Source organism: Oncorhynchus mykiss, chromosome 19, assembly GCF_057628025.1.
Source record: "Oncorhynchus mykiss isolate SJ-2025 chromosome 19, ASM5762802v1, whole genome shotgun sequence".
Lineage (NCBI taxonomy): Eukaryota > Metazoa > Chordata > Actinopteri > Salmoniformes > Salmonidae > Oncorhynchus > Oncorhynchus mykiss.
In genome coordinates, this window is record NC_143040.1 from 25,717,135 (window position 1) to 25,728,993 (window position 11,859).

The 11,859-nt window shown below is 45.3% G+C and overlaps 1 protein-coding gene across 2 annotated transcripts in view; it reads left to right on the plus strand.

Annotated features, from left to right (window-relative positions):
- LOC110497434 (T cell immune regulator 1, ATPase H+ transporting V0 subunit a3a) overlaps positions 1–10,993 on the plus strand; it is a 20,233-nt gene extending 9,240 nt beyond the window's left edge. For both annotated transcript variants that reach the window (XM_021573538.3, XM_036954359.2), the window contains exons 10-21: positions 153–365; positions 1,995–2,148; positions 2,276–2,415; positions 2,971–3,128; positions 3,215–3,305; positions 3,750–3,868; positions 5,687–5,900; positions 6,055–6,168; positions 6,387–6,473; positions 6,682–6,802; positions 9,827–9,998; positions 10,354–10,993. In XM_021573538.3, coding sequence (XP_021429213.1) covers positions 153–365; positions 1,995–2,148; positions 2,276–2,415; positions 2,971–3,128; positions 3,215–3,305; positions 3,750–3,868; positions 5,687–5,900; positions 6,055–6,168; positions 6,387–6,473; positions 6,682–6,802; positions 9,827–9,998; positions 10,354–10,438 — 1,668 coding nt within the window. In that variant the 3' untranslated portion in view covers positions 10,439–10,993. The remainder of the gene's footprint in view (positions 1–152; positions 366–1,994; positions 2,149–2,275; positions 2,416–2,970; positions 3,129–3,214; positions 3,306–3,749; positions 3,869–5,686; positions 5,901–6,054; positions 6,169–6,386; positions 6,474–6,681; positions 6,803–9,826; positions 9,999–10,353) is intronic.
- The last annotated feature ends 866 nt before the right edge of the window (positions 10,994–11,859 follow it).

Consider the following 11,859-nt stretch of genomic DNA (forward strand, 5'->3'; position numbering starts at 1 on the left):
CATGATTTATTTCAGGTCTCCCAGACAGGAGGTTCTGCCCCAGTGGAAGGTGTTCTATTCATATCATTAGAATGGTTCTCATTCTATTTGTATGGATTCTTATCTATTCTGTGTTTATTAAACCCCTTCCTTCCCTCCATGGTTTCCCTCAGGTCCTCTCCCAGACGGAACACTACCTGCAGCAGTTGCTGTGTCGCTCGATGTCCGTGCTGCCCCAGTGGAAGGTGCGGGTCCAGAAGTGTAAGGCCGTCCAGGCCGTGCTCAACCTCTGCAGCCCCTCCGTCACTGACAAGTGTCTGATCGCCGAGGCCTGGTGTCCCGTCAGGAAACTGCTACTGTTGCAGAGCGCCCTGATAGAGGGAACGGTGAGAGAGGAGGAGGGAGGGGAGGAGATAGAGGAGGGATGGGCAAATGGCGGCTTTCTCTCTCTCTCTTTTTTTTCTCTCTTTTTTAGCTTTTGTAAGCCCTCGGATCAATTTCCAAAAACATTTCTTTTTGTATTTCTTTTAAGAACTCAGTCGAGGTCTCAACTTACGAGTTAGAATAGTAGAATATACAAGGTGCAATTTCTACATTTGGTTGTGCATCAGCAGTTTTTCCTCTTGTTATGTCAGTCACTGACAGTCACTCAATTATCCATGTCAGCTCATCATTTTTAGATTGGTAAATTAGTCTGTGAAATAATCTGTCTGTAACCAATTGTTGGACAAATGACTTGTGTCATACACAAAGTAGATGGTCTAACCGACTTGCCAAAACTATAGTTTGTTTACAAGAAATTTGTGGAGTGGTTGAAAAACGAGTTTTAATGACTCCAACCTAAGTGTATGTAAACTTCCGACTTCAACTATATATACAATTCCTGGAGGCTGCAAATGACCATTTTGTCCATGGCCTGCATACTCACCAGACATGTCACCCATTGTGCATGTTTGGGTTGCTCTGGATTGACGTGTACAGCAGCATGTTCCAGTTCCCGCCGATATCCAGCAACTTCGCACAGCCATTGAAGAGGAGTGGGACAACACTCCACATGCCACAATCAATAGCTAATCCATAGATTAGGGTCTAATTTAATTATTTTAATTGACTGATTTCCTTCTGTGACCTGTAACTCAGTAAAATCATAGAAATTGGGCTCCCGAGTGACACAGCAGTCTAAGGCACTGCATCTCAGTGCTAGAGGCGTCACAACAGACCCTGGTTCGTTCCCGGGCTGTATCACAACCGGCCGTGATCGGCAGTCCCATAGGGCGGCGCACAATTGACCCAGCGTTGTCCAGGTTAGAGAAGGGGTTTGGTGGGGGGGGGGGGCTTTACTTGGCTAATTGCGCTCTAGTTACTCCTCGTGACGGGCCGGGCGCCTGCAGGCTGACCTCGGTCGTCAGGTGAACAGTGTTTCCTCCAACACATTGTTGCGGCTGGCTTCCGGGTTGAGCGGGCGGGTGTTAAGAGCGGGCGGGCGGGCGGGTGTTGACTGGTCACGTTTCGGAGGATGTATGACTCGACCTCCGCATCCCAAACCCACTTCGGGAGTTGCAGAGATGAGAGAAGATCGAAATTGGGGAGGAAAAAAGAGGGTAAAATACCAATAAATAAATAATATAATAATTTGAAAAAAATCTTTTAAATTGTTGCATGTTGCTTTTATATTTTTTGTTCAATGTAGTTTAACTGCACAGATGGATTGATTGCACAAATCAGTCGACTACATGTGTGTGTATGGATGTGGGTACGCAGACCCGCAAGTTTACTGCAGCCCCTCATGACCAGTTAGGATTTTGTGTGGCCCCCACCCCCATCAAAGTTGCTCTGAGATGGGAGGGATAGGGAGGACAGGGATGATCAATGTGAAAGAATAGACAGGGATGATCAAGGTGAAAGAAATGAGACTTTGGTCAGGTAGAAACGTCATAAGAATGCGTAATCAGATTTTGGTGTTATGATTACTTTAACAGGAATATCTCTCTCTCGCATCTCTCCCTCTCCCACAGAGGAAGAACGGTAGTGGTGTGGACTCATTCTATAACCGCCTCCCGGACCCCAGCACTACTCCTCCCACCCTCTTCCACACCAACTCCTTCACAGCCGGCTTCCAGAGCATTGTAGACGCATACGGTGTTGCCAGATACAGAGAGGTCAACCCAGGTATATATATATACATACACACAAACACACACACGAAAACTCAACAGTCATCCACCAACTCTGTCAACCCTAACTCTCGCTCTGTGTATGTTTTGTGTGTTTGTCCCTCCTGTGGCTCCGTCCGTAGCGGTGTACACCATCATCACCTTCCCCTTCCTGTTTGCGGTGATGTTTGGGGACGTGGGCCACGGCCTCCTCATGACCATGGCCGCCCTCTGGATGGTGCTGCAGGAAAGAGACCTCAATCTCAGGACCAACGACAACGAGGTACACACAGCTTACCACTCTCCTTGTGGATGGTACTACAGGAGAAAGACCCGAAACTCAGGACTATTTTATTTAAAAAAAAATAAAAATGTAAAAAATTAAATCGGCAAGTCAGTTAAGAACAAATTCTTATTTACAATGACGGCCTACACCGGCCAAACCCGGACGACGCTGGGCCAATTATGCGCCGCCCTATGGGACTCCCAATCATGGCCTGGATTCGAACCAAGGTGTCTGTAGTGACGCCTCTAGCACTGAGATGCAGTGCCTTAGACCGCTGCGCCACTCGGGAGCATCAAGGTAAACAGGAGGAGGGGAGAGCCCTCTAATGCAGGGGTGGGTGACTCCAGGGTGTGTCACCCATCAGGCGCCGGAGGACTGGAGCGGAAGCTAGAGCCTCTTCCCAAACACACAATCATCCCAGTTTCCTGTCTCTAGTTTGTATTCATGTAAAATCAGTACTGGAAATGAAAGTGTTTCAACTGGCCCAGCCACACACTGTACCTCATCCAACTGAAGAGCAACTCTCTCACTCTCTCTCTCACTCTCTCTCAGATCTGGCAGATGATGTTTGGTGGTCGGTATCTGATCTTGTTGATGGGTCTATTCTCTATCTACACCGGAGCCGTCTACAACGAGTGTTTCAGTAAAGGCCTCAGCCCCTTCCCGTCGGGATGGCACCTACAACCTATGTTCCAGCACTACAACTGGACGTAAATGGATACACACACACACATGTATGCGTACACACACACAGACGCACACACACGCTAACATTGTCCTCTCCATTCTGTGTCAGTGATGAGACTCTGAGAGAGAACCAGTATCTTACTCTGGACCCGAACGTGACCGGAGTGTTCCAGGGACCCTATCCGTTTGGCATCGACCCGGTAACTAACTCTAAACTACATCCGTCCATCTCTTTTATCTATATCGGTTTGGCCTGTTTTCCCGTTCGACGTCTTCATTCCATACTGAATGAGCCGGCACTGGGAACCCCCTTGAAACATGTATCCTAGCTCTTTCATACTGCTGCTTTGGAGTGAGTCGGCTCTGGTGATGCCACATCAACATTTTCCAGGACTGAGTCAAATGGAAACATGGCGTTAACATTACGCAATTCCATTTCCTTTTATTGTCCTGCAATGGCGATTACTAACAGGCATAGGCCTATAACCGTACAAATATGTTAGGTACTGTGCTGGTTTCAACAAGAAATGAAAAAGAGAAACAAAACTAAACGTAAAGAAACATTCTTGTGTGCGGAATACTTGAATTCGACACATTCCAAAACGATGTCTGTCGGGCTCTGTTTTCTGACCTTTGACCTGTAGATCTGGCGGCTGGCCAACAACCACCTGACGTTCCTGAACTCGTACAAGATGAAGATGTCCGTCATCATCGGGGTCGTCCACATGACTTTCGGAGTCTGCCTGTCCTTTTTCAACTACATGTAGGTCTCCACTTCTACTCCGACACAAACACACCCTAAAACCATTACCGTAACAAATCAACAGTGATTTACTGTGGGGCAAAAAAGTATTTAGTCAGCCACCAATTGTGCAAGTTCTCCCTCTCCTCTCCCAGAGGCCTGTAATTTTCATCATAGGTACACTTCAACTATGACAGACAAAATGAGGGAAAAAAATCCAGAAAATCACATTGTAGGATTTTTTATGAATTTATTTGCAAATTATGGTGGAAAATAAGTATTTGGTCAATAACAAAAGTTTATCTCAATACTTTGTCATTGCCAACAAAGGGTATATAACAGAGGTCAAACATTTTCTGTAAGTCTTCACAAGGTTTTCACACACCGTTGCTGGTATATTGGCCCATTCCTCCATGCAGATCTCCTCTAGAGCAGTGATGTTTTGGGGCTGTTGCTGGGCAACACGGACTTTCAACTCCCTCCAAAGATTTTCTATGGGGTTGAGATCTGGAGACTGGCTAGGCCACTCCAGGACCTTGAAATGCTTCTTACGAAGCCACTCCTTTGTTGCCCGGGCGGTGTGTTTGGGATCATTGTCATGCTGAAAGACCCAGCCACGTTTCATATTCAATGCCCTTGCTGATGGAAGGAGGTTTTCACTCAAAATCTCACGATACATGGCCCCATTAATTCTTTCCTTTACACGGATCAGTCGTCCTGGTCCTTTTGCAGAAAAACAGCCCCAAAGCATGATGTTTCCACCCCCATGCTTCACAGTAGGTATGGTGTTCTTTGGATGCAACTCAGCATTCTTTGTCCTCCAAACACGACGAGTTGAGTTTTTACCAAAAAGTTATATTTTGGTTTCATCTGACCATATGACATTCTCCCAATCTTCTTCTGGATCATCCAAATGCTCTCTAGCAAACTTCAGACGGGCCTGGACATGTACTGGCTTAAGCAGGGGGATATGTCTGGCACTGCAGGATTTGAGTCCCTGGCGGCGTAGTGTGTTACTGATGGTAGGCTTTGTTACGTTGGTCCCAGCTCTCTGCAGGTCATTCACTAGGTCCCCCCGTGTGGTTCTGGGATTTTTGCTCACCGTTCTTGTGATAATTTTTACCCCACGGGGTGAGATCTTGCGTGGAGCCCCAGATCGAGGGAGATTATCAGTGGTCTTGTATGTCTTCCATTTCCTAATAATTGCTCCCACAGTTGATTTCTTCAAACCAAGCTGCTTACCTATTTCAGATTCAGTCTTCCCAGCCTGGTGCAGGTCTACAATTTTGTTTCTGGTGTCCTTTGACAGCTCTTTGGTCTTGGCCATAGTGGAGTTTGGAGTGTGACTGTTTGAGGTTGTGGACAGGTGTCTTTTATACTGATAACAAGTTTAAACAGGTGCCATTAATACAGGTAACGAGTGGAGGACAGAGGAGCCTAGAACAGAGAAGTTACAGGTCTGTGAGAGCCAAAAATCTTGCTTGTTTGTAGGTGACCAAATACTTATTTTCCACCATAATTTGCAAATAAATTCATTAAAAATCATACAATGTGATTTTCTGGAGAGAAAACAATTCTCATTTTGTCTGTCATAGTTGAAGTGTACCTATGATGAAAATTACAGGCCTCTCTCATCTTTTTAAGTGGGAGAACTTGCACAATTGGTGGCTGACTAAATACTTTTTTGCCCCACTGTATATATAGTCTACATCTTTTGGCATTATTTCTTCTAACCCTATGAATTGAGGTTTGTATTATAATGAACCCTGTCTTTTCCAAGGAGACCTTAGTAACACATCTGATCACAGTCATGTTCTTTGTCTCTCTCACACCCTCCAGTCACTTGAACCAGCTGAGCAGTGTGTTCCTGGTACTGATCCCAGAGCTGTTGTTCATGCAGTGTCTGTTTGGCTACCTGGTCTTCATGGTGTTGTTGAAGTGGGTGGTGTTCAGCCCCCAGGACTCCGACCTGGCCCCCAGCATCCTCATACACTTCATAGATATGTTCCTGTTCACTGAGAATGAGGATAATCCGCCCCTCTACCGCGGACAGGTGAGACCCGCACGCACGTCACGTGTGGACGGCAGACAGACATGCACACACACACGTGATCGTACCTGTCCTCTCCACCTAGCTGCATTGAAGCTCTAGCAATGGACAACTTGAACAAATGTCTGTTTCTCTTCTGTCCCCTCCCTCCCTCTAGATGATAGTCCAGAGGGTCCTGGTGGTGGTCGCTCTGGCGTCAGTGCCTGTCCTGTTACTAGGGAAACCACTCTATCTCTACTACAACCACAGGAGACGAGCCAACACAAGAGGGGTAAGGGGGGGGAGGGAGAGAGAGAGAGAGAGAGAGAGTGAGAGAGAGAGAGAGAGAAAGACCGGGATTGGAAGTGGATAACTACATTTTTGCTTGTAGGCGAAGGAGTTAAGTGTGTGTGATTGAGACATGAAGCCTGTTTACCCCACTGAGTCATTGGTTCTAGACCTCAACCCTCTGATTGTAAGTAATAGATGCCACATGTGTGTGTGCGACAGGGAGAAGGGCGCCACCTTGTGACGGACACCAGCTCCATCAACGCGTTACAAGGAGACCTGGAAGAAGGAGGAACCAGAGAGGAGGAGGTGAGGGAGGGGTAGAAAGTAGGAGGGTTCATTTGAGGAAACTGGGTCTTGTTAATTAATGTAAACCGTACCAACTGAAAACGAAAATGGGTTTTTCTTATTGGACAAGGTAGTCCCTCCAGGTTTCGGTCTGTGTCTCGTAAATATGGACCAGGGCTAAGTGTTGATTTGGGATTCTGGTTTTAACCCTTTCTATCCTCCCCTGCAGGAGTTTGATACAGCGGATGTGTTCATGCACCAGGCCATCCACACTATAGAGTACTGTCTGGGCTGCATCTCCAACACAGCTTCCTATCTACGACTGTGGGCCCTCAGCCTTGCACATGCACGTGAGTCTCACTCTCTCTCTCACACACTCACACACACACACACAGTCACATTGTGCCAGTGACGTTTGTGCCTGTGTGTGACATTGTCATAACACACACGCACACACATAAACTTAAATCTTAAGTCTCCTGCTTTATCTACACAATTGTTTTTCAAATCCATCCTTCATGGCACTGATCTGAAAGAACTGACCAGGTGAAAGCTGGCCTAATGATGAAAGGGGGGATACCTAGTCAGTTGGACAACTGAATGCACTGAATGCAATCCAGCTTCCATCACATGACATTCTTTCACCTGTCAAGTACTTCCTTATCAGAATAGATAAAGGGCGGGAGACAAGGAGAAGACTACTTATTTTATTTTTTATCAGGAAACCCTTTTCCTATCACCTTTAAGCAATCGAACGAGAGCCCACATTCTATTCCCAAGTTGACTCCAAATGTTGAACAATGCCAACATAGCACTGCAGTTCATGGACACACAGTATGTTGTGGTTGAGTCCAAAACTAAAAGGCTATCGGGATGCCATTTTGAATGCAATATCCAAATAACAAGTAACATAACTATTACAGCATCGAGTCGTCTTGGGTATGATGCTACAAGCTTGGCACACCTGTATTTGGGGAGTTTCTCCCATTCTGCTCTGCAGATCCTCTCAATCTCTGTCAGGTTGCGGCACAGCTATTTTCAGGTCTCTCCAGAGATGTTCGATCGGGTTCAAGTCCGGGCTCTGGCTGGGCCACTCAAGGACACACTTGCCCCAAAGCCACTCCTGCGTTGTCCTGTCGGAAGGTGAACATTCGCTGCAGTCATAGGTCCTGAGCGTCTTAACAGGTTTTCATCAAGGATCTCTCTGTACTTTTCTCCGTTCATCTTTGCCTTGATCCTGACTAGTCTCTCAGTCCCTGCCGCTGAAAAACATCCCCACAGCATGCTGCTGCCACCACCATGCTTCACCGTAGGGATGGTGCCAGGTTTCCTCCAGACGTGCCGCTTGGCATTCAGGCCATAGAGTTCAATATTGTCTTCATCAGACCAGAGAATCTTATTTCTCATGGTCTAAGAGTCTATAGGTGCCTTTTGGCAAACTCCAAGCGGGCTGTCATGTGCCTTTAACCGATGAGTGGCTTCTGTCTGGCCACTCTACCATAAAGGCCTGATTGGTGGAGTGCTGCAGAGATGGTTGTCCTTCTGGAAGGTTCTCCCATCTCCACAGATGAACTCTCGAGCTCTGTCAGAGTGACCATTATGTTCTTGGTCACCTCCCTGACCAAGGCCCTTCTCCCCCAATTGCTCAATTTGGCTGGGCAGCCAGCTCTAGGGCGGAATGATGTAGGCCACTTTCTTCTTGGGGACCTTCAATGCTCCAGAAATGTTTTGGTACCCTTCCCCAGATCTGTGCCTCGACACTATCCTGTCTCGGCTCACTATGGAAAATTCCTTCGACCTTATGGCTTGGTTTTTGCTCTGACATGCACTGTCAACTAAACTATGGGACCTTATATAGACAGGTGTGTGTCGTTCCAAATCATGTCCAATCATTTGAATTTACCACAGGGGGACTCCAAGTTGTAGAAACAGCTTAAGGATGATCAATGGAAACAGGCTGGACCTGAGCTCAATTTCAAATATCATAGCAAAGGGGTGGAATCCTTACGTAAAAATGTTTTATACATTTTTGTTTGAGGATTTTTGATTTATTTAATCCATTTTAGAATAAGGATGTAACGTAACACAATGTGGAAAAAGTCAAGGGCTCCAAAGTTTTGGCCGGTACTGTACACATATATTCACTACCGTTCAAAAGTTAGGGGTCACTTAGAAATGTCCTTGTTTTTGAAAGAGCAAATGTGTTGTCCGATAAAATAACATCAAATTGATCAGAAATACAGTGTAGACATTGTTAATGGTGTAAATGACTATTGTAGCTGGAAACGGCAGATTTTTTTAAATGGAATGTGTACAGAGGCCCATTATCAGCAACCATCACTCTTGTGTTCGCTAATCCAAGTGTATCATTTTAAAAGGCTATTTGATCATTAGAAAACCCTTTTGCAATTATGTTAGTACAGCTGAAAACTGTTGTCCTGATTAAAGAAGCAATACAACTGGCCTTCTTTAGACTAGTTGAGTATCTGGAGCATCAGTATTTGTGGGTTCGATTACAGGCTCAAAATGGCCAGAAACAAAGACCTTTCTTCTGAAACTGTCTATTCTTGTTCTGACAATTGAAGGCTATTCCATGCGAGAAATTGCCAAGAAACTGAAGATCTCGTACGACTCCCTTCACAGAACAGCGCAAACAGGCTCTAACCAGAATAGAAAGGGGAGTGGGAGGCCCCGGTGCATAACTAAGCAAGAGGACAAGTACTTTAGAGTGTCTAGTTTGAAAAACTAGTCAACTGGCAGCTTCATTAAATAATACCCGCAAAACACCAGTGTCAACGTCAACATTGAAGAGGCGATTCCTCTGTCCAGAGTGTGTTCTTTTGCCCATCTTAATCTTTTTATTGGCCAGTCTGAGATGTTTTTTTATTTGCAACTCTGCCTAGAAGTCCAGCATCCCAGAGTTGCCTCTTCACTGTTGTCAATGTCTAGACTGCATTTCTGATCAATTTGATGTCATTTTAACCTCCCTGGACCCCAAACTTTTGACAGTAGTGTACATTTTAAGCAGCTCTTCTACATACATAATCATTTATATATTTGTGTGACCTGGTGATTATATAAAATAAGAGCCACATATTTGTATGCTCTTTGCTAAATGGAAAAGTGACAGCCTACTTATGGTGCTTTCAAGACAACTGGGAACTCTTTAAAAAAAACAAGGTCAAATCATGACGTCAGTGAGCTTCAGGTCGGCGCTCTAGAAAGATGACAGTTTCCGAGTTGGATGACCGTTCAAAATGACTTTTCCCAGTCGGAGCTAGTTTTTCTCAGAGTTACCAGTTGTCTTGAACTCACTCAAGTCAGAGTTCCCAGTAGTTTTGAGTACGGCATAATACCAGTTGTGTGTGTTGCAGAGCTGTCGGAGGTGCTATGGGTGATGGTGATGCGTATCAGCCTGTCGTGGCAGGGCTACGTGGGATCTGTAGTTCTAGCCGTCATCTTTTCCTTCTTCGCTACACTCACCGTCTCCATCCTGCTCGTCATGGAGGGGCTGTCCGCGTTCCTGCACGCCCTCAGATTGCACTGGTGGGTCACACACACCCTGTTGTCATTCACATACCAAACTGTTGCCCCTCAATGTTTTCCATCTCTCACGCCCACAAACACAACCAGTTGATTTGTATCCCACGCACGCACAGCACACACGGGGACATGTGAAACTTCTCAGCCTGAAGTGTCGCAGAATTGTGAGCGTTTCGGTGGCGCGGATGGTAAGACGCTTCGGGAGGGCAGTCACGTGTGCTAGCAAAGCAGAGATGCTTGGTTCGAGCCTCAGCTCGAGCCACGTCAGGAGGAAGTGGTCGTCGCTGAATAAGCAGCGTGACGTCCTTCAAGCCACACCATTCTCCATCCCTAATATTCCTATTTTTCCTCTTCCCAGGGTGGAGTTCCAGAATAAGTTCTACAGTGGAACGGGATACAAGCTCAACCCTTTCTCCTTCTCCTCCATCCTGAACCCTGTATAGGCTTTCAACACAGGACATTGTTACAGAGGAATTGCAGTACCTACACAGATATAGCCCAATAATAAGCTTGCATTGTTCTATATACCGCTTTCAACACAGGACGTTATGTTACATATGAAATACTGACAGATGTAGGGTGTTTGGGATGGCAACCTATTCCTTATATAGTGCACTACTTTTGACAAGAGCCCTATGGATCCTGGTCAAAGGTTGTGCACTATATAGGTTTTAGGGTTCCATTTCAGATACATGTATAGCCTAATAAGCTATTGTTTGATACTAACAATTTTTGACTTGAATTTTCATCTTGCAGATGGTATCCTTCTTAAAAAGGAGAGGAACTTGTGAATATAGTTAGCGTTTGTTTTGCTCAGGAAGCGGTTTTTGACTTGCAAGTTTCTCTTTAATGGTGAGCCTACAACAAAGATGGCTACTGTAGGAGTGCACTACGTTTCCCAGGGTACAACTGGGGCACCATTATGTGCATGGGAGCTTTCTATGTTATTACCACTTATAAATGAATGCCATTAAAGGATTGTTTTATAATCCCTAAAAGCTTGTGGATTGTCTCTACTTTACTGAAAATCCACTACAATGTTGAGTATAAACACGGCAGCCAACATAAATGATAGTTTAGATACCTACTTATTCAAGGGTTTCTTTACTATTTTCTACATTGTAGAATGAAGACAAAACTATGAAATCATGTAGTAACCAAAAAGTGTTAAATCGACATTTTACATTAGAGATTCTTCAAAGTAGCCACCTTTTGCATAATCTCAACCAGCTTCATGAGGTAGTCACCTGGAATGCATTTCAATTAACGTGTGTGCCTTGTTAAAAGTTCATTTGTGTGATTTCCTTCCTTAATGCATTTGAGCCAATCAGTTGTGTTGTGACAATGTAGGGGTGGTATATTATGGCAACAGCTCAAATAAGCAAAGAGAAACGAGAGTCCATTACTTTAAGACATGAAAGGTCAGTCAATACAGAACATTAAGAACTTTGAACCCATCAAGCGCTATGTTGAAACTGGCTCTCATGAGGACCGCCACAGGAAAGGAAGACCCAGAGTTACCTCTGCTGCAGAGGATAAGTGCTTCAGAGTTCAAGTAACAGACACATCAAAATCAACTGTTCAGAGGATACTGTGTGGATCAGGCCTTCATGGTCAAATTGCTGCAAAGATACCACTACTAAGAAGACTTGCTTGGGCCACGAAACACGATGGACAATAGAGCGGAGGAAATCTGTCCTTAGGTCTGATGAGTCTAAATTTGAGATTTGTGGTTCCAATATCCGTGTCTTTGTGAGCCACAGAGTAGGTGAACGGATGATCTCCGCATGTGTGGTTCCCACCGTGAAGCATGGAGGTGGTGGTGTGATGGAGCTTTGCTGGTGACACCGATTTATTTAGAATT